Source organism: Prosopis cineraria, unplaced genomic scaffold, assembly GCF_029017545.1.
Source record: "Prosopis cineraria cultivar Desert tree isolate PC_DT_omini unplaced genomic scaffold, ASM2901754v1 PC150, whole genome shotgun sequence".
Classification (NCBI taxonomy): domain Eukaryota; kingdom Viridiplantae; phylum Streptophyta; class Magnoliopsida; order Fabales; family Fabaceae; genus Prosopis; species Prosopis cineraria.
In genome coordinates, this window is record NW_026555477.1 from 10,416 (window position 1) to 37,752 (window position 27,337).

The following is a 27,337-nucleotide window of genomic DNA, read 5'->3' on the forward strand; positions in this document are numbered from 1 at the left end:
AACCCCCTACCACAAGTAGCGAATTAGAGCTTGTAAGAATAAAGTGATACTCAATAATGCTAGTCAAAGGGAATGGATCTTTAAAGCCTTTATGATTGTAAATTTTTTCTCTTTTTCTCCTTTATTCTCTTGTCAACTTAGATCTCCTTCCCTGGTCTTTATAGTGGAGCTTAAAAGTTGCAGCACCAACTTTGGAGCAAAACCTGATTTTAAATCAAAACCAAACTAAAGGACACATGTGGCACATGTTAAGGGGAGTCCACAGATAGACTATTTATCAAAATTAATCTCTCCTTAACAAGATGTAGGTTGAATCTGAGGACTTGGGTTGTTTGGTTTACAAATGATGACTAAGTAACTCATTTTAGTTGCGTGCCGGCAGACATTCTTGCAGAATGGGTTTTCCTTAAAAATATAATCATCATGCTTTTATTATTACATTCCACTCCAACTCTTTCTTTATATGTTAGCTGTCTGGTCTGCAGAATAGAACTGCTCAAATCTGAATAAAGGAAATGGCTCACGATTTTTTAATTATTTGGAGAAGAAATTCTATGTGTGCACAGATCTCGCATGTTTACTTACATTCACCTCAAGGTGAAATGGTTCCAAGTTACTTGTGGGCAAGACAGATTCTCTAAGGAAGACACAGAAAATAATAGCAGAAAAGGACAGCCTTTGAGAGACCAACAAAAGGAGGTCAAAGCTTGAATATGGATACAGTGCCAGAAGTTGTATTTAGAACTCCTAAATAACGTTGTTCTTGGTCTTATATGAAATGGATATATCCTTGTTTTTCTGAGATCAATGAGGACAGGCTGGAAGGATCCAAACTATGCCCCACTCACCTTTATTATTAGTAGAGAAGAAAGGATATCACCACTAATAAAGTGATACATGTCTCTGCAAACCATTCCATGGAAGAGGAATTTTTTTTTAAATAAAAAAATTTGAAAAACCATGCAAAAAGAAGGCTTGGGTTTTCTCTCCTTTTCTTTTTCTTGCAGCTCCTGCTAAGCATCTTTGCCTCCTCACTTTCCTCATCTTTCCCCCTTCCCCACATTCCTCCTTTATATCGGAAAATATTTACTTAGTTTTCTTCTTGCTTTGGTTCTACCATCATTTCCTTTGTTGTTCTAACTACAGATTGCTTCTTTCATAGGCTAATTTTCACTAAGTTCCCCTCTCGAGCTTTCTTTGCTTAGTCATAAAAGCATAGTTCCTTTCGTCAACAGTTTACAGGATTACTTCTCCCGCTCAGATTTTCCATTCCAATAAATTCCCCTGATTTTAGTTCAAGGAAATACTGTGCTGCATGTATGGTCATCCTTGATCAACCAAAAGGAATTCAGTCCCCTTAAAGTTTCCACCCAACGAAATCCTTTTCTCTCTCCATTCCAGTATGACTTCCCTTTTCTGAACTTCTTGCTGCTTCAAATCTCTCAATTCAGTTTCTCTTTATCCTCTTGTATATTTAGAGCTTCTGCACTTGATTATTTTGTGGATTCCAGTGTGCTCTGTTATTGGGTTTCTGACTTCATGGGACTCTGTCATGGAAAACCTATTGAAATCTCACAAACTCATGGAGAAAACCCATTATATCCCGATGACAAGGACGGGCTTCCAAAAATTCAAACCCCCAAATCCTCAAACTTCCCCTTTTACAGCCCAAGTCCCTTGCCAAGTCTGTTCAAGAACTCACCAGCAAATTCAAGTGTGAGCTCAACTCCCTTGCGCATTTTCAAACGCCCATTTCCTCCTCCTTCGCCGGCGAAGCACATTCGGGCATTGCTCGCTCGCCGGCATGGTTCTGTGAAGCCAAACGAGGCCTCCATCCCCGAAGGAGGCGAATGCGAGATTGGGTTGGATAAGAACTTCGGGTTTTCGAAGCAGTTCGCAGCTCATTATGAACTTGGAGAAGAGGTGGGTCGTGGGCACTTTGGGTATACTTGCTCCGCCAAGGGAAAGAAAGGCAGCTTGAAGGGGCAAGATGTGGCCGTCAAAGTCATTCCAAAATCCAAGGTCTTGAGAGCCTTCTAATTTCTACCTTCCCTTCTGTATTTATATTGTTGTGAATTTATGCAGTGGGAATAGTATAAGATAAAACACAGAGATCAAAAATTTGGTTCCTCATCCTAACAATCATTGCATTCATGATTTGCTTCTGTCATGATCTGAAAATACCCTTTGTGGGCACGGTTTTTTCTGGAACATACGTCATCACGTAATCAAATACACTTCGCGAGGCTTGTATGCTTTTTATTCGATATAGAGAATCAGGTTTAACTTTTACTTTGCTCAAGTGAACTCTGAAATATAGCCTTTCCCCCTTTATCGAAGTACCTTCCATCTTCGAAGGGCCTATTTATATTCTCAAATCGCATGCTTGAGTACAGGAATCATGGTGATCTGTGGTGCCTTTAGGCTATTGATTATTGTTTATTAAGACCATTGGAGTACTATTTTGTTCTGACGTTGGATGATAAATTGCCAGATGACAACAGCCATTGCTATAGAGGATGTACGGAGAGAAGTCAGGATATTGCGGGTTCTTGCAGGACACGAGAACCTAGTGCAGTTCTATGAAGCCTATGAAGACGATGAAAATGTTTATATAGTTATGGAGTAAGTTGAAGTTTCTAATTGTTATTCTTATACATACATACATAAATATATATATTTAAAATTCCCGTTGTTAATCTGTCATGGATCTCCATTACAACTTTCGGAGTTATTGATTAACTTATGCAACTCAGGTTGTGCAAAGGAGGTGAGCTGCTAGATAGGATTCTTTCCAGGTGAGATGTTCTCCTGTTTCCATTTTTTCAAACTAAAAAAGAGAGAAAGAAAAGTAGAGGAGGACATTCTAGTTTCATTTTGGTACCATTGCTATAATTAATGACATTCTAATCAGCACAAAGTCAATTGTAACTTATAGGGGCGGGAAGTACTCGGAAGAGGATGCCAAGGTTGTCATGATTCAGATTTTAAGTGTGGTGGCCTTCTGTCATCTGCAGGGCGTGATTCATCGTGATCTCAAGCCAGAGGTGATTAACTCATGAAGCTTGTTACTCTGTTAAAATTACATTTTTGGTGCAAACACTCTGCTAGACAATATTAACTGTGTTTCTTTTTTTGGACCTAGGGCTTCCTTAGATCATTAATGACAGGTTTTATTATATCCGTGCTTGTTCATTGATTATCTATTATTTAAAAAAGGAAAATTCTAGTTTAGAACCCTAAATTGTGAATATTTATACTTAAAAATAAATTTTAAAATTATTCTAGAAGGCATTAAGGGAAAAAAAAATTAAACTGCAATGAAAAATTACAGTAAAAGATTCCAAGTTAAATTTTTGTGGTACTCTACTGGTTTCCTAACATAGATGATCGTTTTCCTGCTTCAGAATTTTCTTTTTACTTCTAAGGATGAAAACTCCACATTGAAGGCAATTGATTTTGGACTGTCTGACTACGTGAAGCCAGGTTCGGCCTGTTGTATACTCCGTGCATATTCTCTAAATTTTTAGCAGAAAGTACAACAGTCAGGGCTAACATGTAAAATTCTTGCAGATGAGAGGTTGAATGATATTGTAGGGAGTGCATATTATGTAGCTCCTGAAGTTTTGCATAGGTCATATGGGACAGAAGCTGACATGTGGAGCATTGGTGTAATTGCTTATATTCTTTTATGTGGAAGCAGACCCTTTTGGGCTCGGACAGAATCTGGAATATTTCGCGCTGTCCTGAAGACAGATCCAAGTTTTGATGATGCTCCTTGGCCTTCTTTATCAGCTGATGCTATAGATTTCGTGAAGAGGCTGTTGAATAAGGATTATCGTAAAAGATTAACTGCAGCTCAGGCTCTCTGTATGTCTTGCATCTCCTTTCCCATGTGTGGCATAAATGTTATATTAACTTTCTTCTTTTATGGACTTGTATTGCCTTATTTTGTGCTCAGGTCATCCTTGGCTGGCTAATCATCATGATGACTTGAAGATACCTTTCGATATGATAATCCTCAGACTCGTTAGAGCTTACATACCCTCATCTTCTTTACGCAAATCAGCATTAGGGGTATGGATTATCCTTTGGTGTCTGATTATATATCATCATACTATTATTATCTCAGCTAGAAGTTTGCTTAATATTTTCCTATTTATATCTCAATATTGAGTCTGAATATCTCTTTGTAACCTTTAGTATCTTCTATTGAAGCCATGGATATGCGTTGATTATTAAAGCCTTTTCATATTGACAGGCTCTCGCTAAGACGCTAACAGTATCTCAGCTAGCATATCTAACGGAACAATTTACTCAGTTAGGGCCTAACAAAAGTGGATTTATCTCCATGCACAACTTTAAGACGGTCAGCACAAGTCCAAAATTATTGTATTTTCACCAATACTTTTCAAGCCATTGACATGTTTGTTAGCAGGCTGTTTCAAGGAGCTCCACTGAGGCCACAAAGGATTCCCGGGTCTTAGATTACGTGAACATGGTAAGCATGTGAGAGATCATACCTACTTGGTGCATTTTCTTGCGACCTTGCTTGCTTCCCTGGAGTATAAATTCATCACAATGCGTGTTGCAGGTTAGTTCTATCCAATATAGGAAATTAGATTTTGAGGAATTCTGTTCTGCTGCTATAAGTGTGCACCAACTAGAGGGAATGGAGACCTGGGAGCAACATGCAAGGCGTGCCTATGAGCTGTTTGAAAAGGATGGAAATCGGCCAATTATGATTGAAGAACTTGCCTCGGTAATCATTTTATGCACATACCTATTTGACTATAGCTTGCCAATGAATACGTACATATTTATCCGAACCATCTGAACCAGTTAATGTGAACTCACTGAACTTCTTTTAGATTTAGTGTCCTCGACTCCTTACATTCTCTGTCACTGAGCTTTTGGAGTTTCATGTATTATTCCAGGAACTTGGGCTTAGCCCGTCAGTACCTGTTCATGTGGTCCTACAAGATTGGATAAGACATTCCGATGGGAAGCTTAGTTTCTTAGGATTTGTCAGACTTTTGCACGGAGCTTCTCCCCGCACAATTCACAAGGCGTAAGAGTACACCTGGTTGCTATTATATGGATCACTTAAACTTCATCAGCAATGGTCAATCTCCATTGCAATGATGGTTTGGGTAAGCTAAAGGCTGCAGTCGACGAAGCTATTTTCAGCATCTCCCATTGTTGAGCTCACTGTTCCTAATTTTTGTATGCACGAGAATCCTTCACCTCGTTCCCTACTCTCTTTATGGTTGGTTAGTGCTCAACGTTAGAGGATTGTACAGAGGAATGTAGATCACATATTGTACTTGGTGCTAGAGGAACTGCTCAAAACTGAGTTGTGTTTTCAGGTTCATCACTTGTGTACCCATTCCACTTACCAATAAAATCTTTCCAACTCTAACAACTCTAACAACTCCATGATACTTGACACTATTTTTGCCTTTTCTTTATGCTTTTTACATATTTTCAGGTACAACGGTTCATAGTTAAGTCAAATGATGCGGTGGATCATAAAAATTTTAATTATCAGCAAGTGATACAGCTGGCACGTCGTTGTATTTTAATGTATTAATTAAGCCGGTTTAAATATAAATGGTCAAAATTCAGATAATCAGCAATCAAATGTAAAGTGATCACTTCAATAATAGCACGGTTGTTGACGTTATCATTGTGCACAGGGCACCACTTCATTCAAAACCTTTTTCAATTATTGCTCATTAGTGTATATATACTCTCCATATCTAGACGTTAGAAAGTAAATTTTAACTAACTTGTACAGTTTAATTATGTTTGAAATTTTTAAAATTAGATTAAAACATCTTTGTAATTAACTACTTATTCTTTACTTTTTTATTAATTTAATTTAATGATATAATCCGTTTATAAGGGATAGTTTAAAAAATAATAAAATATGTGACAATTTCTCTTATAATAAAGAAGAGTAGTTCCATAAAATGAACATGAATGTATAAAAATTCTCTCCCCTTTTCTTTTAAGTCTTTTGCGTGGTCATCTATAATTATTTTTTTTATTAAAGTTAATTTCATTTAAAGTATTATTGAGCACCAAATGTAGATATCATTTTTAAGAAAAAATTATATTTAAATTTCATGGGTGACTAGTTTCTTCCCTTCCACTGCATAAATTTTGTGAATTTGTTCGCTTTGCCACGTGCGCCCAAACCAAACATTGGATCATAAATTGGTTCTGCCAGCATCTTGCAGTTCGGTCTTGAGATGGCTTAAACATTGGATCATAAATTGGTTCTGCCAGCATCTTACAGTTCGGTCTTGAGATGGCTTCTCATTGCTCATGGATCAAATGTCTGAATAAAACATATTTAAATTTGATGGTATATGTTTAAAATATATTATTAAAATTTACTCCCAATTGAGTGAATTCTGGCAAAAAAAAAAAAAACTTGATTGATATTTTCCAAAAAAGCCAACAGAGCGGAGGCACAGTTGTCAGGTTTAAAAAAAAAAAAAAAAAGGGTACAGTTCGGTCAGGACACCGAGGGAAATAGAACAGAAGGAACGAGATCTGTTGATAACCTGAAAGTGTCATTTGACGACACGTAAAGCATGGGTCCATGTTCTTGGTGCTGATCTGGATGGTGTACTTAATCCCTCGCGGCACGCCAAATCGTTTCCTCCTTTTACCGCTTGGAATGGCAATTCACGTCACTCCAAATGCTAAACCAAAATCCAGATCTCCAATTCTGCTGCTTGCCCTGGCAATCACTGCAATCGCGCTATTGTTCCTGTTTCGCTCTCTGGTTTCCACAACCGGATCCTCACTCCTCATCTCAACATCCCTTCAAAACGAGGTGAAACAGAGGCGCCATGAAAGGTACTTGTACTGGGGCACTAGAATTGACTGCCCTGGAAAACACTGCGACACTTGTGCAGGTTTGGGTCATCAGGAGTCCAGCCTCAGGTGTGCCCTTGAAGAGGCCATGTATCTTCAGAGGTGCGCATCGATGCCTTTGTGTTCTCCTCATTGGGTTCTTGTACAGGTCTTCTTATGTCTTCTGTTGCTTAACCTTTCCTTCCCTGTTCCTGAAGTAAAACTACCTTATGCATACTAACGACAATGGTGAATTCAGATAAGAAAGGATGTAACTTCCCTAAATTAATGATCTCTGGCTGTTGAACTGACAGAAACTCGCAATGCAAGTCTGGGCGTGTAAAAGGAGAAAGTCCCAAACCTTAATCTTCTTATGAAAGAAAACTCTCTCCGCACACGCGCACACACTTCATGGCCCTGTCCACATAAGATCATTTCTTGAGTTCGTAATACACTTCTGGTTCACTTGTTTGTTCTCTATCTTGATATGGTCGTTGAATGGAGTGTCTTTAGTTTTCAAAACCTAAACTTTCCAATCTGCTGCGGCTTTCACCAGCTAAACTTGCTGTGTATTCTGTTCCGGTTGAATATATATATATATATATAGAGAGAGAGAGAGAGAGAGAAAGGTTTCTCACCTATTTCGACCACACTTGCTGCAGAACTTTTGTCATGCCATCAAGGATGTGTATTAATCCAATGCATAATAAGAACGGGATCCTTCATCTGTCCAATACCTCCAGTTCAGGGGCAAGGTGAGTTGCTTTGAAGCTTTCTTGTCTGCTGGTTAAGTGGTTATAGAAACAGAACAGTAGAAGCTGTTCTTTTCTGCTTTAGATTATAATTTGATTCAAATGAACAATAGCCTCTTCTAAGTATATGTATACCTTTGTTTGCCTCTAGCATATGCTTTTTTATAGTTTAAAACGGAAAATTGTTACATCATTTAACTTGACTAGCTGTATTTTATATTGTAGTTGGGCAGCAAGTTCTTGTCCCATGGACACTTTATATGACACGGACCTCATATCTGAGACTGTTCCTGTTATTTTGGACAATTCAAAAGAGTGGTATCGGGTTCTATTAACAAGCATGAAGTTGGGAGCACAAGGAGTTGGTCATGTGGAAGGAGTTAGGCGCATTGATCTTAAAGAAAATAATAAATTCTTCAATCTCTTGCTCATAAACAGGACTGCAAGCCCTCTTTCCTGGTAAATCGTCCAACCATATCTCTTCATTTTCCTCTATATTTCCTTTACTTAATCATCCTGGCTTCTTAGAATCAGATTCATGAATGAGAGACTGCAGCTTCTTAAATGACTATATCATGAATCAAGGTTGACTTCCAGGAAGGAGAGTAGGGAATTATTTGGATGTAATATGAATCAGAATTGTCTTTCATCTAATATATGTGGGAACACAGCATTTGAATGTTAACTGGGGATAGTTAAGATTTGAAAATTTTCATTTCTATACGGTGTAATTATATGTGATACTTGGTGAACATATACTTGATCTTGATCCTTGTTAGTAGATGGGAGTTTTTTAGGTATCAAGTGTTCAATAATCTCATTATAATGGCCTAATGAAGCTTTTTGAAAATTCTTTTCTACTTCAGTATTTTGAGCTTTCAGTCATATTGCCACTTGTATTAACCTACATTTTCTTGTTAAAGGAGTTCATTTGAAATTTTACATTTTTCCCCTTTTCTTTTTGTCTGAGTCGCTAGTGATGATCTTCCAGGTTTATGGAATGCAAGGAGCGTAACAAACGAAGTTCTGTAATGTTGCCATATTCATTTTTGCCCTCAATGGCAGCAAGGAAGCTTAGAGATGCAGCTGAAAAGGTCCATCTGATATGTACTCTCTTTAAGTTTTCCCATTTAATTTGGTGATTTTCCCATGTAGTATTTCAAATTTGCATGGAAAATAGATTTCAACTTTGTTGCTTGGAGATTGCAATGATTAAGAATTTATTGTGTGGATATTTTAGCTCTTTCATTATTGGAGTTGGAGATGTTGATTTGTCAAAAACAAAAATTATGTCATGGGTAGTTGCAGGCACATGAAAATTTCTAATCTCTGCGCTTGATAGCTTATTAGAATAAAAAGGAGTATACAACCAAACCTTGAAACTTGCAAGCCTATTCATGGCATGTTCACTACATAGTACTAGTAATTTAATTTTTTTTTTAGCACATATGGTGTTTTGCGGATTCGTTCAAGCAAGTCAATTGAGTTGATCCCATTATACTATGGAAAATGAAAAGGAAGAATGAGGGGTGTAGGGTAGGTTCCTACTGCTGAAAGCCAACTGATTTTTGAGCTTTAGAGAGCATGTATCCTGGACCTGAATTCAGGTAAATATGTCACTATGCCCTCATTGAGTCATTGGTAGTTGTTCAATTAAAATCGGTTGTGGCATTTTATCAAAATTAGAACTGATTGTGACCATGACTGCACTGAGTTTGGATTTAATAAGGGGCAAATTCAGTAAAAGATGGTAAGATTTCATCCCATTTGTCGATTTGTAACTCACATGGATTGATAAAATGGTGTGTTTTGGTTTGTACAATTTGGAGTGTCTGTTTAATTGCAAACAGATTGCTGGAATGTATTTTTTATTCCTCTCGTGATATTTGTCTCTTGCTAAATCCAAGTGTTGACTACGCTAGCAAAATGATCTCTTTCCCTTTTGATATGATTTTTCATTCCAAGTTCCTTTGTTGTCTTCCTTTCTGAAGGTTGGTGGGGGTAGGGAGGGGAGAGGAAAAAAGTTGATGATGATATGCAAAAAAGCCTAAACATCACATGTTGGGGAAAATGATGAGTAGGAGTTGGAGGATATTTCCTTGATTCTAAAATGATTTTACTGAAGAGATTAATGTTTTAGTCAAATATTTGAGTTTTAGTAATTGAATGTGGCTTAAAAATAACTACTTCTGTCAAGAGTCTGTGAGCATGTACTTCTGTTTCATTAGCATGCTCCTCGATGGTACCATAGTAAATTTACATTATTTAGCTATTAAATGTGTAGTTGGATGTTTTGACATCCTGCTTTGTGGAAAAATCACCTGTGAGTTGTGTAGTTCACTGTTTCTTGCGGTGATAGTGGGGTAAAATCACTTTCTTGACAATGGTAGTTCAGAACTGAATCAATGAAAATTTTAGGTTATCAGTAGATGAGGCTTTGCATACTTTACTTTGCCAAAAATTATAGTAATTCTGATACTTATATGCTGGATATATCAAATGCCTGGGCTTTGATGCCTCTTTATCATTAATTGGTATCTAACCACATGCTTGTTCACAGATCAAAGCAGACCTTGGAGATTATGATGCCATCCATGTTCGTCGTGGTGATAAATTAAAGACGAGGAAGGACAGATTTGGGGTTGAGAGGAGCTTGAGTCCTCACCTTGATAGGGATACACGGCCTGAGTTTATTCTCTGCAGAATTGCAAAATGGGTCCCTGCAGGAAGAATCTTGTTTATTGCTTCGAATGAGAGGACTCCTGGATTTTTTTCACCACTTTCTGTCAGGTAGTCATTCTCATTTTCATACGGGGTTCTGAAAAGTAGAAATTTTGGAAGCTATCTTGTATATGAAATTAGGTTTCATCACCACCTTCTGATCGAATTTAAAGCCAATTTTATTCTGAATCTGGCTATACTTAATTTGTATTACTTAATGAAATTAAGGGAGCAGAATAAAGTATAACATGTTAATTTTGTTTCTCATAATTTGTTCTTTTGCGTCTGTGGTCCTATTTGAAAAGCTGCTCAACCTATTTGAGGTTGGCTGTACGTATCATCCCAGTAGTTTATAGTAGTTTGAATTTGTGTTTATTTAAACGAAGCAACAGTTTTTGGAAAGAAACTTTTGTCTTAATGGCTGAAATAAAATGAATTGCCATTTTTGAATTTCTTTTACCAAAGCCTGATAGTTTTATCATGATGGTGACTCAATTTTGCAGGTATAAATTGGCATATTCATCAAACTATAGCCACATGCTGGCTCCCCTGATCGAGAACAATTACCAGCTATTCATGATCGAGAGGCTTGTCCTGATGGGTGCTAAAACGTTCATAAAAACTTACAAGGAATACGAGACAGATCTAAGCCTTACTGATGACCCGAAAAAGAACACTAAAAACTGGCAGATACCTGTTTACACCAAGGATGAAAGTACATGCTAACGCTAACCCTCACATGATACTGAAATTTCTTTGTAATTAAAATTTCAGGCAGAAATTCTGGGTGTTGCGAATTATAGGCTGATCAGTTAAAATTGTAAATTTTCACAAGTCGGCAAAATTACATTTATTCGTTATTCGTATGTTCAACAAAAAAAAAAAAAGGTATCACAGTGCGGCACTGTCTTTTTCATTTAAGCTGTAGGCTTGTCTTCTAGTGAAGTCTTGATCAGTAGGGTAACAACTCATTCGTTATTCGCAACTACTGTGATGGTGGAGAGTCCACTGCTTATTTTAATGGAGTACACTTGTCTGCTTGTTCAATTCTTGATCAGTAAGGCAACAACATCCGTTTTCCATTTGCGAGTGATCAAATCTATATCCCGCAAAAAATGACGCCATGTAAAAAGCACATAGCAAAAACTAGTGGCTGTCAATTGCAGTTTCCAACTCCCAAAAAAGCTTCAGACTCGCTTTTCTCTGTCAAGGCGTTACCTTGCCCATTTTCAGGCAGACGCAACGGTTCTCTCACTTCTATGAGACAACAATACAATTGAGTGTTTATAGTGTGATGATAATGGAGATTTGACATATTATGGGACTGGCATCGCTCACTTGGAAAGTAAATGGAAAAAGCTGTCAGATGTTCCTTCATTGTTCGACTCGGTTCAGCCAAGTGGAACCCACGTTCCCATATCAACGCGAGTATTCTATTTTTCCGAATCAAATTCCTTCTTTTCCTTTATGTACGCCTCCACTGCTATTATTCCCTGAATATGTTCCGGTAAACTGTAATTGAATACTTGTATCGTAATCGTGTAGTCCCTGAAAATGTTCAAGTAAAACTATCTGGGTTTGGGTTGTGATAAAATAATTCGCAAGGATTTACATTTTCGGATAAATGAAACCTTCAGTTCAGCTCTCTGTGCTCTTCATCTTCACAACATAAACCTTAGTACTCTGTTTAATTACAGATAAAACCTTATCAATCTAGTGATGATATCAGGAAAAGAATGTTAGCACTATCCGATATATATAGTTATACTGTTATATCAATATGTTTGCATACGCAAAGCAGACAAACCCCCCCCCCCCCCCCCGGCGCCGCCGCGGGGGGACCACAAACGGGACAATGAGAGGAGAGTGGCTTGGATTCCCAAGCGTCTTGAGATAATAAAGGCCAAATCTAATTAATACTGGACACTTACCTCCGTCATCATTGGAGGCATAATATCATTATCAGTTCTGGAAAAATACTTAAATAAATTAAATATATTATATCATTTATAATATGTTCAATAAAAATATAATATTTAGATGATATTAAATATCAATTCATTTTGATATTAATCATAGTTAAAAAAAAAACTACAAGAAATCAAATACTTCCTTCGTTAAAAAATGTAAGACATTTTTAATTGAATTTCACTACCAATAAAATAGTTACCTACTTTTAAACTAATCTTATCTTTTCATATTTACCCATATTAAACGCCCTACAATTATATAAAGTCATTCAGTACTTTTGAAAAAAAAAGATAATCATTATACCTCAAAAGACTAAAAATGTCTTATATTTTTTAACATCTAACTCCTCAAAAAATGCCTTACATTTTTTAATGGATGAAGTATATATTCTGTTATAAAAATAAAATCAATTAAAAATATGTCATACAAGATTTTATTTAGATTATTTAAAGTATTTTAATTGGACGAATTACAAATTATGTGGTGCACTCGATCTATCTAAATATTTCTCATCAATTCTGTCATCCATGTGATGCCGATTGCTTGATTAGGAAAGAAGGCAACAAGCAGGTGTGTAGGCCCCGAATGGGTGCACCAATTGCATTATAATGAAGAATGATAACACATTAATGCGTGATGTGTCTGACACACCTCTTAACTGAATTAGAGGTAGAGTCAATAATTTGAATCAAACTCGATAGACTAGCCTGAGTTCGTTGAAAAAATTGAGCCAAGCCCAAAAAAATATTATTTTTTAATGTCCTTGAATAGGCTCAAAAAAATTTGGGCAAATTAAGTTTGAGTTTGTTCCGAATACCCAAATAAAAAAATAATTTTAAAAAAATATATAAAATATAATAAATATTAATTAATTTTTAAGTTTTATGTTATTTTATACTAAAATAATATAAATTTGAACGCACATTACTATAGTTATTTTTTAAAAAAATTAAAAATATTTATATTTTCATTATCTTTAATTAATAAAATATCTCAAAATAATATTTAAAATATATTTTAATATTATTTTTTTGTTTTAAGACTCAATTTTTCTTTAAAAAAATTTGAGTCCTATATAGGATTTACAAGTAAAGAAAACATTCATGAATAAATTATATCCAACAAAATAGTAACAGAGCTAATTAAGTACCAAGTTGATAAGTTATTATTTTTATTTATATCTTTTAAAGTTAAAATAATATTTTATACTTAATAGGATTATTTAAAAATTAAAATTAGTGTAAAAAAAATAAAAATATTTTTAAAAAGTTTTAAACATTCTGACTGGTTTGAATAAGCTCGAAACTTGAAGATGTAGAGTTGAATTTAACTGTATAAACTTTTTTAAAAAATATAATATTTTAAATTTAATTTAAATAAACACAACACAAATTAAATTCGATACAAATAAATTTAATTTGTCTGAATTATCAACTTTAATTGGAAGAGATGGTTAGAATGGGAGGGTGCCGATTGACATGGGGAGCCCACATGTGATGATGTCATAGGGTGCCTCTCCCCACAATGAACTGTCACTCACAGCTTCGCTTGCAACGTGGACGGCCACAACCGCCACGATGATATCTTGCTGTGACTAGTCCTTCTATCTTTCTCTCTACTTCAAATTCCTCACCAAATCTCCAAATCCTGATGGATATGCTTGTTGCTTTTGGCAAATCGCTTCAAATCCGTCCGCCTCTCAGTCCTCTCCTTCCTTACGTTCAGTAACTGAAGATGACCATCGTCCTCTGAAAATCAATATCAATGTAACAATAATCCAATATCATCATTAACAGCACTGCATACCTAGCTATCACCCCCAATTATTTTTTAGCATTTCATAGCATAAATTTTGACTTTATACCCCAGGATGGAAAGACGTTGAGACTGGAGCCATGACCAATTCAGATTTTAATTCTTTCTTTGTATTGTGTAGGTATTTATATATGTATTTTTTAATCTTGATTTCGCACTCTTAAATTTTGGATCCGCGCTTGTTTATATTCAAAACCTGTTTTTTGGCAACCTTTTTTATAAGGTCCCAAATACAGACTGATTAAATGCCATTGCAAAGCCCAAAACCTAAAAGAAAAAGGAAGGATGTGACTGAAGCCCGAATCGGACTCACTCAATTAAGCTCACCAAGGGACTCGATCTTTCCACGTAGCACAGGATTTGAATTTGGAATTACCAAAAAGTGCATTAATGGGCCCACATCCCGACTTAAAAGGACCTCGCCTGAAATATTGACACGTGGGAAGCCCCCAGGTCAAACAAAAATCCCAACCCCGTAGGCGAGAGCGGCACGTGCCAACGCTGCCTGTTGCAGTTTCTTGTACGTGCGTAGCGCTATTTAAACGCCAGGCAGGCTCTGACGATTGCCTTAGCAGTGCAACGAGACTGAAAGATCTATCATATCGCACCCCAGATTTTTTCGATTCTTCAGGTAATAGAACGAATATCTAATTTATTGTTTGATTCCTCGATTGTAATTTTATGGTATTTAATCCTGGATTATGATTTTGTTCTCTCATTTTCTGGGATGGTGTACTTCCACTGTATTTCTCTGGTATTGAACCGGTCTGGTTGGCGATATTTTAAAAAAATAAAAAATAAAAAGAGCTAGAGGGTATTGTTTTTGGGCCATGATTTTATGAGGTGTTATATTGAAATCGGGTAGCTGCTGAGTGAACTAGATGATTTTTGGGGAGTCGAGCATAGAAAAACTTGGGGGGGGGGGGGGTGGGACCCCCCAAAAAAAAAAAAAAGAAAAGTTCTCTATATTGGCGCCAAACTGGATACATTTATATACTGTCATACCTATTGAGTTCTTTTTTTTTTTTTTTAATTTTTGAGCAATCAGTGTAGGCTAGCATTCTCAGTTTTATGTATATTATTACACTTGACAGGGAAAGAAGAAGGCGGAAAGTTGGAGGAGGAGACGGTGTTTGGATATCTATTGCTTTGTCTGTGGTCATGCCTTACCTTGTCCGAGAGAAATTATTTATTGGTGATATCAGTGACGCTGCGGATATCCTTGAAAATGGTAGCGATGAAATCACGCATATCTTATCGGTCCTTAGCTCTGCTTCAATATCATTCTTTTCCGAGTGGCGAAGTAGCCTAACGATCCCGGCAAAGGAAATTAAGAAGGTATATGTGGGTGGTGGTCACGGTGGTGCTTCTGATGATGACTTGGGTGATATATCAAGAAGTCCGTTGTCACTGGAAAGCCTTCTGTACTCGTTGGAATATGCAGGTAAGGATCTGAAGTTGGTGAGGATGGCTGTTCCTCTGAGGGATACGGAAAATGAAGATTTATTGGATTACTTGGATGTTTGCGTCAATTTTATTGATCGAAGTAGGAAAGATGGTTCTGTTTTGGTGCACTGCTTTGCTGGAGTATCAAGAAGGTATCATTTGTATTATATAACCAATTTTCTTCAATTTGCTTCATCAGTTAATTGCCTTGATTCTTCCTGCTCAGTGAAAGTAATTAATTGAGAATTTGCTAGAAGTCTAGAGGCATGTGTCAATTTTCCTTCTGAGCTTATGCCTGGCTTCTCTGGTCCTAGCATTACAGTTTTAATGGTTTAGAATATGATGATGCCGTCGAACAGGATGGTGGTAGTGTCAATAACTGATAAACAAGCAAATAAATTGGAGTGGGTTTGATTATATATATATATATTATTTTATTTTTGAGGGGGGGGGGGATATGAGGTGACGGTGTGAGTGTGATTGGTACACAAATTGGAGCGAATTATAGAATGTTTTATACAAACCTTTAATGACATATGAAAGTGTAATAACATCATCAATAGAATTTTTTTAGTCGTGCATCATTAAGCCATTTACATGAATTTCTCACATGCAGTGATTTGGAACAAAAGACAGCAGTTTGGCTAAGGAAAGAATTAGTTCTGAACTAAAGGGAAATTTGTGGAACTTGTGCCATCTTACTGTTAATATATTGCTGAAGTATCTGGTAATTCATTTAATATATCACAACTTCAGAAGATTTTGAGGTTATCACTGTGAATAAGAGTTATAGATATATGATAATTCTAGCAAATTCTGGTGCTTAACGTCTGATAATTTTTTACTTGCCTCCTAACTATCTTCTGTCTCCCATTATAAAAATAAATAAACAAATAAAAGGGAGGAGAAATCATTTTTAAAATTTTATTCTGATGTAATACTCTATTTAACTCCTATCACAGTAACTTAGATATATTATTAGGTCTTTTTCTATGACCCTTTAATAGTGCTATAGTATATACAAACTGGGCTTTTACAGTTTGTTTTTTATGTCTCTTTACTTATTAATTTCAGAAATGGTGTAAAGAGCTTAAATTGTAACTGCTTTTCCACTTTTGTGAATTGTCTAGTCTTAAGGGTTTACATCCTTCTTTGCGTGTGTTCATACAGTGCAGCAATCATTACAGCATATCTGATGAGATCTGAACATCTATCTCAAGAAGGTGTGAACCGCCACATTGTATAAAGTCTTCAGGGATTACATGTTGGTACATGCAAGTAGCTTCCTATTTCAATACACCTAATTATAGTAGCAGATATTGTTAACAACAAAATCGACCTGTGTCTTTACCCTGCTAAAGAACAGTTCAAGGAACTGGTAACTGAACCAGCTGATTCTCACAATAAACATTACCCCATTCCAAATGGAAAAGGATGGGAAAAAATGTATTGGCTATTCCGCCTTATTATTATTAGTTCAATTGTCAATTAGAGAATTCTTTACCACACCCTAGTGTTCTTCCCTTCTTTTTTGAACTGAATGTATTTAAGTATGTGTCTCTTAGATTTAATTGTCATTTTTTCCTTGTCTTCTATAATTATTTTCCTGTGCCTGCAGATGCCCTTCAATCATTAAGGAAGAGCTGTGAATTCGTTTGCCCCAATGACGGTTTTCTAGAGCAGGTGTACAATGAAACTTCACAACATATGGTTCATTCATTTGTTTTTTTTAATCTCCTACCAATCAGAATTATGACATCATTTTAATTTTTTTTTTAAACTTCAGTTAAAAATGTATGAGGAGATGGGCTTTAAGGTGGATCGCTCTAGCTCTATATACAGGCGCTTTCGTTTGAGAGTATTGGGTATGGCTTCGACTCTGTCTGCTCTGCTGTTTTGTTATCTCTTATCTTCCTTGTAAGTTTTAATGGTAGCATGACATGTAATAGATAGGCTTTATTCCTCATTGTGAAAAATATCTAAAGTTCACCTATCAAATAAAATAGAAGGCCAAGGGATAGATTAATGTAGAAGACAAACTTAAAAGTCATGATTGTTCAAATCTCCTAATAGAGTGCTACTTGAGAGACACTATTTATATTTCGTTACCACTTATTGATATTGATCTTTTTATTTTTGGTGGAGAGAGGTATTAATCTTTTCAAATGCTTGAAAAAGCAGTTTTGTTTGCTTATCCTCTCCCCATAATACCTAGTCCAAAGGCCATATGTTGTATTTAGAATTTTCTTTTTTCAAAAAAAAATAGAATTAGAATTAGAAATAAAAGAATTAAAGAAGGTAGTAAATAAGGCAACAACCACCAAGCCTATGCAACCAAACTTGAGTGTAGGTCAAGGGTAGACGGTAGTGTTGCTCCCTGTCGCAAATTCTATTGTATGATTACCTAAGACACGGCATTCAACAGTGAAAGATTAATTATGATTCACGCTCACCTGTGCCTCCAATCTTAAATCAAGAGATTTTTGGCTACAACTACTTTTTATCTTTCTCTTTACTTGGATGAGGGAGAGGGGAGTTGAGGTCTAAAATGATTTATGATAAATGCCTTGTTCACATTTTCCTAATCTCTATCATTAATTTTTTTATTCCCTTGAGTGTTCATGTCATCATACGTAGGTGACAGATGGCTCTTCTTTTCATTATTATATGTTAATATTGACTGTTTTCTGAGTAGTGATTGTTCTGATTGTTTCGGTTTTATGCATGCTTTGGTATTCATATCATGAATCTTTTGGTCTGTTTCAGTCTTCAAAATTTAATAAGGTCGCTCCTTGTTTGTGTCATCTGAGGATTTTTTTTTTTTTTTTAATCTCATCCTTTCAGGTCAGAATTATAACTCAGGAGTCAGAGTAGACGGTTCTAAACTTGGAGCTGATCCTGGCATACCTGTCAGTGTTTCTTCAGAGGTAGGAGCTCCAAGAGCAGAAAATAATTGTAGTCCTACATATCGCTGCAGGAAGTGCCGACGTGTAGTTGCATTGAAGGACCATGTTGTAGACCATGTTCCAGGTGAAGGGGAGACATCCAGCGAGTGGCATAAGTGGAGAAGTGACAGCCTCTATAACAAATGTAATGAATCTGAGTGTTCTTCTATATTTATTGAGCCACTACAGTGGATGAAAGCAGGTAAACAATCACTCAACCAATCCCCCCCACCCCAACCCCCACCCCCAACCAAAAGGAAAAGGTCATGACGGTGAGGTAGCAAACTAGTATAAATATATTTACATGCTTATGATGCTTGCAAAATCTTACCTTTTTTTCCGCTAAAATTTTGAAGCTTGCTCTGAATGTTATATGGATGGGTTCACTCTAGTGTTTCTTTTGAGTTCTCATCAATTCTCAGAGATTTTTTTCCTTAAATAAGAAAACCCCCAAATTTTAAAAATTAAGGTGCCTTTGGTCATTTACAATATGTAGATGTATTCAGCAAAAAAATTCTAAAGTTTTGTTTCACTGATATATTTCTTAATTCAGTTGAGGAAGGTGCATCGGAGGGGAAGTTGAGCTGTGCCCACTGTGACGCTCGGTTGGGAAACTTCAATTGGTTTGGCATACAATGCAGCTGTGGAAGCTGGATAACCCCTGCCTTTCAGATCCACAAGTGCCGAGTGGATAGAAGCCCTGTCTAACTTTACACTTTATGTCCACCAACTTTACGCAGCTTCATGCGTGTCCTCATTGGGAGACCATCGACATATCTTGTCAGAAAACGTATATTCTGCTCAAGTTTCCCAAGCCAATGGAATTGAAAGCGATTGAACCCTTCTTGAACTGCTTGCCTTACGGAAAGACTTTTTAGTCAATAGAAGCTCTCCTTGAAAGGTTTCGAATATTTCTAGTAAATACAGCACCATGAGTTGGGTTTTTTCCCTTTATGTGGGCTTGATTGGTTGATGGGTTGTAATTAATGCATGAAGGGATTTGTTCATGCCCCCTGTTTTCGGTTGGTATCTTTATGAATATGATTGCGTCGAGGGTGAAGAATAAGATACCTGATACTTGAATTTATTAGGAGCTTCTGGGATTATTTGTGGAATAGTTTTGAGCCATCTATGATCTAAAGATTGGTACATTTCCTGCCTTAATTAGTCTTTGCCAGTTGTATATATTTATAGCCGCGGAAATGCCAGGCTGATTGTTTCTCCAGAAAATGGGTTTCAAGCGTAGTAAATAACTACGAGTTTATTCTATACGAACGATGAAATGACTCGTGCCCAGAAACAACTGGGGATCATTGCAATTTTTATGTTCTTGTGATATTTATAATTTATTCACATAGTAATAATTGAATTTAGATGTTAACAATTCATAACAAGATGTTTTTAAGTTAATTACACTGCTCACTTTTTATATTATATGAGAAGACATTTCTAGTTAAATGGTAAGAACTGAGAATACATGTGGTCTCTAGTTGTCAAACAATAAAATGGAATGCTTTCTAATTTTTTTTGAAGTTACATTCATAACTAATATAATTTAAATAATTTCTTATTAAAAAAAGACATAATCATAATTATAGCACATGCAATTCATTATTCTTCAGATTCCTTATTTGTTACGCAAAATTTTCGAATGTTCTAAAACAAGAAGGAGCAAGCCCTTTTGCAAATCTATGACATTAAAAAGATCTAAATAAAGATTTATCTCAAACTAACCGTCATATCCTTCGGCATTTATACCTCCCAGACGAAAATTCGAGAGAAGTAGAATCAATAAATGTGATTATCATATTGAGGAACGAGGAGCACCTTCCTCTCCTCCTAGGGTAACAAACTTTTTTTCTCTTTGAAGATGTGAGGGAATAAACTGGGAATATCGCAATAGACTTGACGCAGACCGCATGAGATGCCTTTTTCGTAGCCTAGTAGAGTAAAGCATGAATGTGCCAGAACAATCTGCATATAACAACCTATCAGGCTGTCACTACAGCTATCCGATTCACATGTAAAATGATGGGCATGTTTTTCTTATGGTATAAGTAATTTGTACAGGTTCCTAATTCTCAGCCATCCGACATTCCTAAACAGGAGACATGGAAAGAAAAGGAGGAACCCCGGTTGAGGATGGCATCAAAAAATGTCTGAAGTTACCATAACCATGACCATCCTCACATCAGAATCATCGAGCCTCCAGGACTTCATGATGTGGCTTCCATATGTCAAAATGAAAACAATTAGGCTTTCATTTATGCAATGACTCTATTGGTGGGATTGTGCCTCCAGCAGAATGTTTGTGGCCACATTAACATCGTTCCTGGCCTGCACTAGTGCCTGTCTAGCAGAATCCCTATCAAAGCCCATAGAGGTAAGTGTAGAGATAGAGTCCTCGGATGGTTCTGGGACAGATTGCGCAGGAGCAGGGTAGTTCCTCTGCAACAAACAGAAAGTTCTCAAGTAAGCCAACATAATTCTAATTGTCAGCTACTCAGACTCAAATAGATTCCATATAATTCATCCTAAAGATGGGCCAATAAATGTTCAACTAACTACAAATAGTCATAAATTACTGCGTCTAATTTTATGGCTACCCTTCTCAACAATGCATGACTAAAACTACAACAACAACAACAACAACAACAACAAGCCTTTATCCCACTAGGTGGGGTCGGCTACATGGATTGCAAGACGCCATTATGACTAAAACTAAAATACAATTTTTTACAAGATGGAAATGTTGATTAAATAATCTGTGCACAGCTCCAAAATGTTCGGTAGCAAACCAATGGCAGGTAACAGCCTTCCAAGCTTTCAGGGATACTCCAAAATGCTCAATGGCACTTACGCCAAATCACCCACTTCATAACCTCAAAAGAAATAAAGCTAGATTTCTTTTTCCCCCCTTCCCTAACTTGTTTTCAGCCAAAACAAAAGAATCAGATTTACAAGCTAACAAGTGAGTCTACAGATTTCCTGCTTCTATCAGCTATTTCTCAAACAATAAAATGAAATATAGAAAATTTTACTGAACCCATTGTGATAATTGCAGTCTGAATTAAAGATTCAAGAGAAACAGCATACTCATAATGATAAATTTTATGGCAAAAAACTGCATAATTTTTTTTTTTTTGTAGGTGTTGTCAGGGAGACCACTAGGGATATTTAGCAGCATCAAGCATAAAATAGCCAAAATTGTTAATATTACTATCCCATAAAAACTGATTGAGTTATTGATATCATGATTATAATGCAACCAAAATAGTGAAACAGTTGTGAGCACAGAATAAAAAAAAATAACCTCCATCTGGCGAGCTGGATAGGATGGCATATTTCCCACTACGTTCCTTGTTGATGCTGAACGTGGACTCCCCATGGATGGCAAAGAAATCCTTGAAAAGAAGGAGGCAATAAACGCTGGGAACTGTAATGCAGAATGTCAGAACACAATCATGTATTAATTACAATTTACAATTACTAGCAAGTGATCAAATCAAATAATTGCATATTAAAACAATCTATATTTACAGTCTTTGAATATCATTATTCTCTCTCTCTGGAACTGATTTGAACATCATCATAAACGCAGGCATGCAGCGCCACAAGATTTTGATCCCTTTTAAAAAAACCCTCAATCTTCAGACTAAAAATTACCTTTGCTCTGCGTATGTAGAAGACATTTAAACGGTACAAGGAACCAGCAAGGATGCCACACATCCCTGGTAAAAGAGACCTTTTCCACGATGATAAAAGAAGCTGCAATAAAATTAACTAGCTTTAGCAGCTGACTGTTCATGAAATATACAGCTATTGTTTATAAAAACACAGACAATAACATATAATTCACCTGTAACTTACCTGTAGACCAGCTAGATATATGAATGATTTATCAGAGAAGTGGAAACCAGCTACATGAAACCGTGTTGAAACTGGAATGTCAAAGAAAAAGGGCACAAATGAAGCAAATATAAGACCATAGGGTCCAGAGGTGACTAAGTTTGCCGCAGGATCTGCAGAGAGTGACAACAATTGGACAATAAGAATTTCAGAAACATAAATTACTTTGCTGCATTGTGCACAGAGCAACATGAATTAATCACATTATAAATCTTTAACTTCAGTCCTATAATATGCAAATTTAAAAGAGTATTTCATAAGATTCAGTGTGAACTGTTCTATCAAATTCTCACATGATAATTTTACTCATCTGGCCCTTGAAAGAACTAGGCATGACATGCCTATATCATTTAGCATGCCACAAGGCAAAACTAAAGCTAAAAAAAAAAAAACACTAAAGAGATGACCTAGAATTCTTTATTCTTCTACATGGCATAGAAATTTCATTCTAGCCATCAAGATCTGTTGTTTAGATTTTACTAAACAAACCTGCTCAAGGCATCTATACCTCTTTGCAGCCTAATATGAGTTATCCAATATAATTGGACAGCTCAAAGAAAAACCTGGATATTAATGTCTCGAAACACAAACACTCATCTATATCTCTATAGAGGGTACTTGTTCTCAGTTTTCTTAAAACTTCTCTTCCTTAGCTTCCTGTCCCATCCACCAACATTTGAAAAAGTTTTCTTTTTTCTTTTTCCTTTTTTTTTGCTTCCAATCAATCATCCAGTATTTTATTCTTTATTGTCATAATGGAAGTGGCTCTTTCTGTTGGTAAATAATGGACAAATGAATAGGAATAAGATGAGATCATGGAATGGACTGACACGATTCCTTGGATGTATTAATGAATGATCAGATTTAGCTGTAAAGAGATATAGAAGAAAATGACTAGACAGGATCCATTTCCACCCGCTCACACCCTTGAAACTGGAAAGCTAAGTACGCTCATGGAAGATAAGGGTTTGATTCCATGATTATTACGGTTGGACCAAAAACATATGTACTGTTAGGCCTCCAAAACAGTAAGAAAAATATGGATGATCTAGAATCTAAGTGATTGTCAACTGTCATTCTGCTTTTGATATTAGCCACGAGCCAGTGGCTAAGTACAGATGTATCCATGCAGTTTGCAGTTAGACAAACATAATGAAAAGCTGACTCTGGGGTAATTTAGACTTGAGTAGAGTTATGATACATACACTTTCCACTTAATTCTGTACATGATTTAACTCTGGAAGGCCTATGGACATGCTTCAAAGACAAGCAACTCAACAGCCATCTGCTCAAGTAGCATTTCTCACATAATTTCCTTTTCATATAACATATTTTCTGATCTTAGTTTTCACTCCACATTTAAAAAAGAATAATGTTACCCCTGTGTACATCTATATAACTACTTTACCCCACTATTGGCACTCTGCACTCCTAAAAACATAGAACTCAATTTATCAAATTAAGTCTTGGATCTGGTATTCTGTTATCATTCATTTAAAACTCTCAGTTCAAGAGATAGACTTACAACAGAGTACATGCTAGGTAAGCTCAGTGCTTGTTGCATGAGGAAGCAGTTACTATCCTGCCATGCAATAATATAGAGGCCTAAGGGCCAATATATCAAAATCAAAAGGGAAAGCCCTACATCTTGTCATCAGGAAATGCATTGAACAAGTCAGTTTGAATAATGATAGACTTACAAGAATGGCAAGCTATACCTATGTTACTTGTTTATTTGCATCATCCTTAGACATGTCAATATATAGGACCAATAGCAAGCAAAGACAAACTCAAAGCTGAAATAGGAAAAAGAAACCAGCCCAACTCCTGCTTAGAACCCCTAAAGGGCATCCATGATCCAACTCAAAGAACCCACCATCAAAGCGGAAAAAATAATAGGTTAATTATAGGAATTATGAATTAAAACATTACATGACAAAAGCTTGACAATATTTAGTCATCAAAATTCAAATAATGCAAGCAATGTGGTTATAACCAACTTATTATCACAGTCATGACCACATGAGGTATTCAGGAACAAATGATAAATTCAATAGGTCATCTTGCACTATGTCAAACATCCTAAAGTTCCATTTACTGATACAGGCCACTGACAGAAACCATGACCAACAACAACTTGTAATGTTGGTGCTGGGAAGGCACCTTATAAAAGAAAAGAAGAGGCAAAAACTGTCAAGAAGGAAACTAAGCGCAAGAACATAAGCACCATGCAGGAGCAAAATATGAAGCAAACGCTATCATTAAAACATGCATTAGAAAACAGATTGATCAAACAAGGTTCTGGAGTTGAAAGGCAAGATAAAATATTATATTAAGAATGAATACCTTTTAAGATTGCTACAGAAAGCACCTCAAATAGTAGTGATATTAACATGGAGAATGTGATGAAGACCTGCATTAGGAGTGGAGATATTTCAAAATAATATACAGGGTATAGAAAATAGTGTAATGCCCCTGAAAGAAAAACAAAATAAACTTAGCAGGTTGCTTGAGGCAATGATGGCATTGAAATAAATCACACAAATTGCAAACATTGATGATAGAGTAATTGCTATTTTTGAAATCTTATGACAAAATGATTGTGCTAGACTAATGACAATTTCTGCGAGGTAACAAATAGCATTGACAGTAGCAACATAAAAATGGTTCAGCAAAGGGCATCAATCTTAAATAAACATATTCTAATCTATTCATCAACCTTTGGTCAGGCCAAACTTGGTCCTGGAAATATATTAGAAGATTGCTCAAAAATTCTTGAATATAAACTCACAACTGACTTACCGAGTATTTATTGGAACCTATCTGTCTCTCAAAGACCCTAAAATAATATAGCAGAAACAGTCCAAACATCGACTCCGGGGTTGATGAAAAGGCAAATATGGACATAATCAACTTCCAAAGGCGAAGCTTTCCAAATATGTCCTGCCAGGGAGTGAGCAATATAGGGTAAGAGTATGTAGAAATTGTATGAGGTTCACCAGTCTTTTTTTCCTTTCATTTTTATTGACAACAACAGTCAGATAATTCTCTTTGTAAATATTCTTCCTCCAGGCATGTTCATCTCTAGCAAGATCTTGACAACAATTTACAAGGAAAACGGAGTCTACTAATGAAGCTCTGATTTATAGCAAATGAAAATTATGTCAGATCAATTGCATGACCTTAGTATCACAAATTCACAATTAGCGTGCCAGGTAATCTGGCTCTGCAACTTGAATAATGGTAGCAAAAAGTATCAGTGACCCAATTTAAAAGAAATCGAAGTAGAAATTAAAGTGCACGTTTAAGGATTAATAACAATATCCTCAAGCGTCAAACTTAATTTGCATATTGAAATACCCAACGGCCAGTTCGTTTTAATATTCTAACAAAGATTAAAACTATCGATTCAAACGTACAATTGCTTTGGCATCTATTAAGGAATTTCTTTTACCCCAGATAGTAAATCAGAGAAAACAAAAATAGATCAAACAAATTGGGAAGGGCACCTGATAAGACAATCCCAGTCTATTATAACGGCCTTGGATCCCGAAGAAGATAGTAAAAAGAGCTGATGCGATGATGAAAGTCCTTGTGACAGGAGCATTGGCTGTAACATACACAGACAACTAAGCATTTGATTATGAATCTAAGAGAAAAATATTTCCAATAAGTGCACCCTGATTATTATTGGGTTAAAAAAAAGAGACAGTACGCACTAAAACCAGATGGGCCGGCGTTCATCTTCTCAGTGAAGCAGAAAGCAATGGCCTTTGCCGCTTGATTGCCCGAGTCTATGTCTTGGTCTGTTTCCGACTCGGTTGTTTTTCTTGCACTGAACCCCCTTCTTCTTCTTCTCCGTTTTCTTTTCCCCGCTTCGTATATTTCACTTTCAGATTCGTATAGTATTTCATTAACGCAGATGTTTAATTACTCCTCAGCGTACCTGAGTTATTTTGTAATATAAAAAAGAAAAATTTCACCTCACTGTTGCAGGGAATCTTTTTAAATATAAAAAAGAAAAATTTCAACTCGCAGAAAGCCATACTTGATTTAAAAAAAAAAAAAAGTGTGCACACTGTGATTTAAGATAAAAATCTGCACGTGAAAAAATCTTTTTTTTTTTGGATAATTGCATGTCAAAAAATCTTTACTTTTATAAATTGCATTGAATTACTGTTCTTTTTACGTTATTTTTCCCACAAAGCCCCATAATTTATTTTAATCTTGTATTATCTTTCTTACTTCATTGTAGAGGTATCTGCCGATCTGACGACAAAAAACAAAAACAAAAGTAGGGCCAGGAAACATTGTGCAGAACTTTTTTCATGTTCTTTTAAACTATTCTAATTCTAATAGTTCTCTCTCTCTCAATTTTAATTCAGAAAATAAAATAGATTATCTCTCTTTCACTATAAATGTTTTACACATTTTATGTACTATTTTTTAAATTATCATTTTAATGTTTACTAAATATTTTAATTTTATTAGTTTTGATAATATATTTGGTACTTTAAGATATGAATGAAATACCGACAATTTTAAAAAATATATATACAGAGAACTCAGGTTAAGAGTTTATAATTGAATTTTGTTACACTTTCAATTTTACACCCTTTCTTTACTAAAATTTTATAATCTTGTTTGTTCATTTATTTAAAATTTATTAATTTCCCTTATTAGAATCATCTTCCTCCTCTTCTTCTTTCCTCCTAGATCAATTAGAGGATTAAATTTCATGTGTATCACAATAGTGTAAAATCTAGTTTTATTGTGCGGTGGTAAAGTGGAGCCATTCTTCTCGGCACTTCTAATTCTTAAAAGTTGAAGATTAATTAAAATAAATGGTTTCAAGCATCGTGCTAATCAATATATTAATATATATTGTTAAATATTAAAATACGTAAA

The 27,337-nt window shown here is 35.8% G+C and overlaps 4 protein-coding genes across 5 annotated transcripts; 3 read left to right on the forward strand and 1 right to left on the reverse strand.

The window, feature by feature from the left end:
• Positions 1-927: 927 nt before the first annotated feature.
• On the forward strand, positions 928-5,425 carry LOC129295585 (CDPK-related kinase 7-like). Its single transcript, XM_054934121.1, has 11 exons — positions 928-2,022; positions 2,495-2,625; positions 2,757-2,798; positions 2,939-3,047; positions 3,408-3,486; positions 3,574-3,870; positions 3,962-4,077; positions 4,262-4,369; positions 4,439-4,501; positions 4,595-4,762; positions 4,938-5,425. Exons 1-11 carry the CDS (start codon positions 1,540-1,542, stop codon positions 5,073-5,075), a joined length of 1,734 nt encoding a protein of 577 aa, XP_054790096.1. The 5' UTR covers positions 928-1,539; the 3' UTR covers positions 5,076-5,425.
• Positions 5,426-6,573: 1,148 nt separating this feature from the next.
• Positions 6,574-11,390, forward strand: LOC129295590 (uncharacterized). The gene is made up of 6 exons (XM_054934129.1): positions 6,574-6,993; positions 7,533-7,625; positions 7,848-8,081; positions 8,614-8,716; positions 10,183-10,412; positions 10,847-11,390. Exons 1-6 carry the CDS (start codon positions 6,614-6,616, stop codon positions 11,067-11,069), a joined length of 1,263 nt encoding a protein of 420 aa, XP_054790104.1. The 5' UTR covers positions 6,574-6,613; the 3' UTR covers positions 11,070-11,390.
• Positions 11,391-14,623: 3,233 nt separating this feature from the next.
• LOC129295588 (uncharacterized) lies at positions 14,624-19,703 on the forward strand. Of its 2 annotated transcripts, none has more exons than XM_054934125.1 (7): positions 14,624-14,760; positions 15,224-15,727; positions 16,746-16,798; positions 17,194-17,258; positions 17,362-17,440; positions 18,420-18,722; positions 19,074-19,703. In XM_054934125.1, the coding sequence occupies exons 2-7, from the start codon at positions 15,291-15,293 to the stop codon at positions 19,226-19,228; spliced, it is 1,092 nt and encodes a 363-aa protein (XP_054790100.1). In that variant the 5' UTR covers positions 14,624-14,760; positions 15,224-15,290; the 3' UTR covers positions 19,229-19,703. The 2 variants fall into 2 exon arrangements, with proteins under 2 accessions (XP_054790100.1, XP_054790101.1); XM_054934126.1 differs by having other exon boundaries at positions 18,420-18,665.
• Positions 19,704-20,299: 596 nt separating this feature from the next.
• LOC129295589 (rhomboid-like protein 20) lies at positions 20,300-26,349 on the reverse strand. The gene is made up of 8 exons (XM_054934128.1): positions 26,149-26,349; positions 25,939-26,039; positions 25,232-25,372; positions 24,776-24,842; positions 22,391-22,542; positions 22,187-22,288; positions 21,834-21,956; positions 20,300-20,968 (listed from the first exon to the last, which is right to left on the reverse strand). Exons 1-8 carry the CDS (start codon positions 26,171-26,173, stop codon positions 20,798-20,800), a joined length of 882 nt encoding a protein of 293 aa, XP_054790103.1. The 5' UTR covers positions 26,174-26,349; the 3' UTR covers positions 20,300-20,797.
• Between the last annotated feature and the right edge of the window lie 988 nt (positions 26,350-27,337).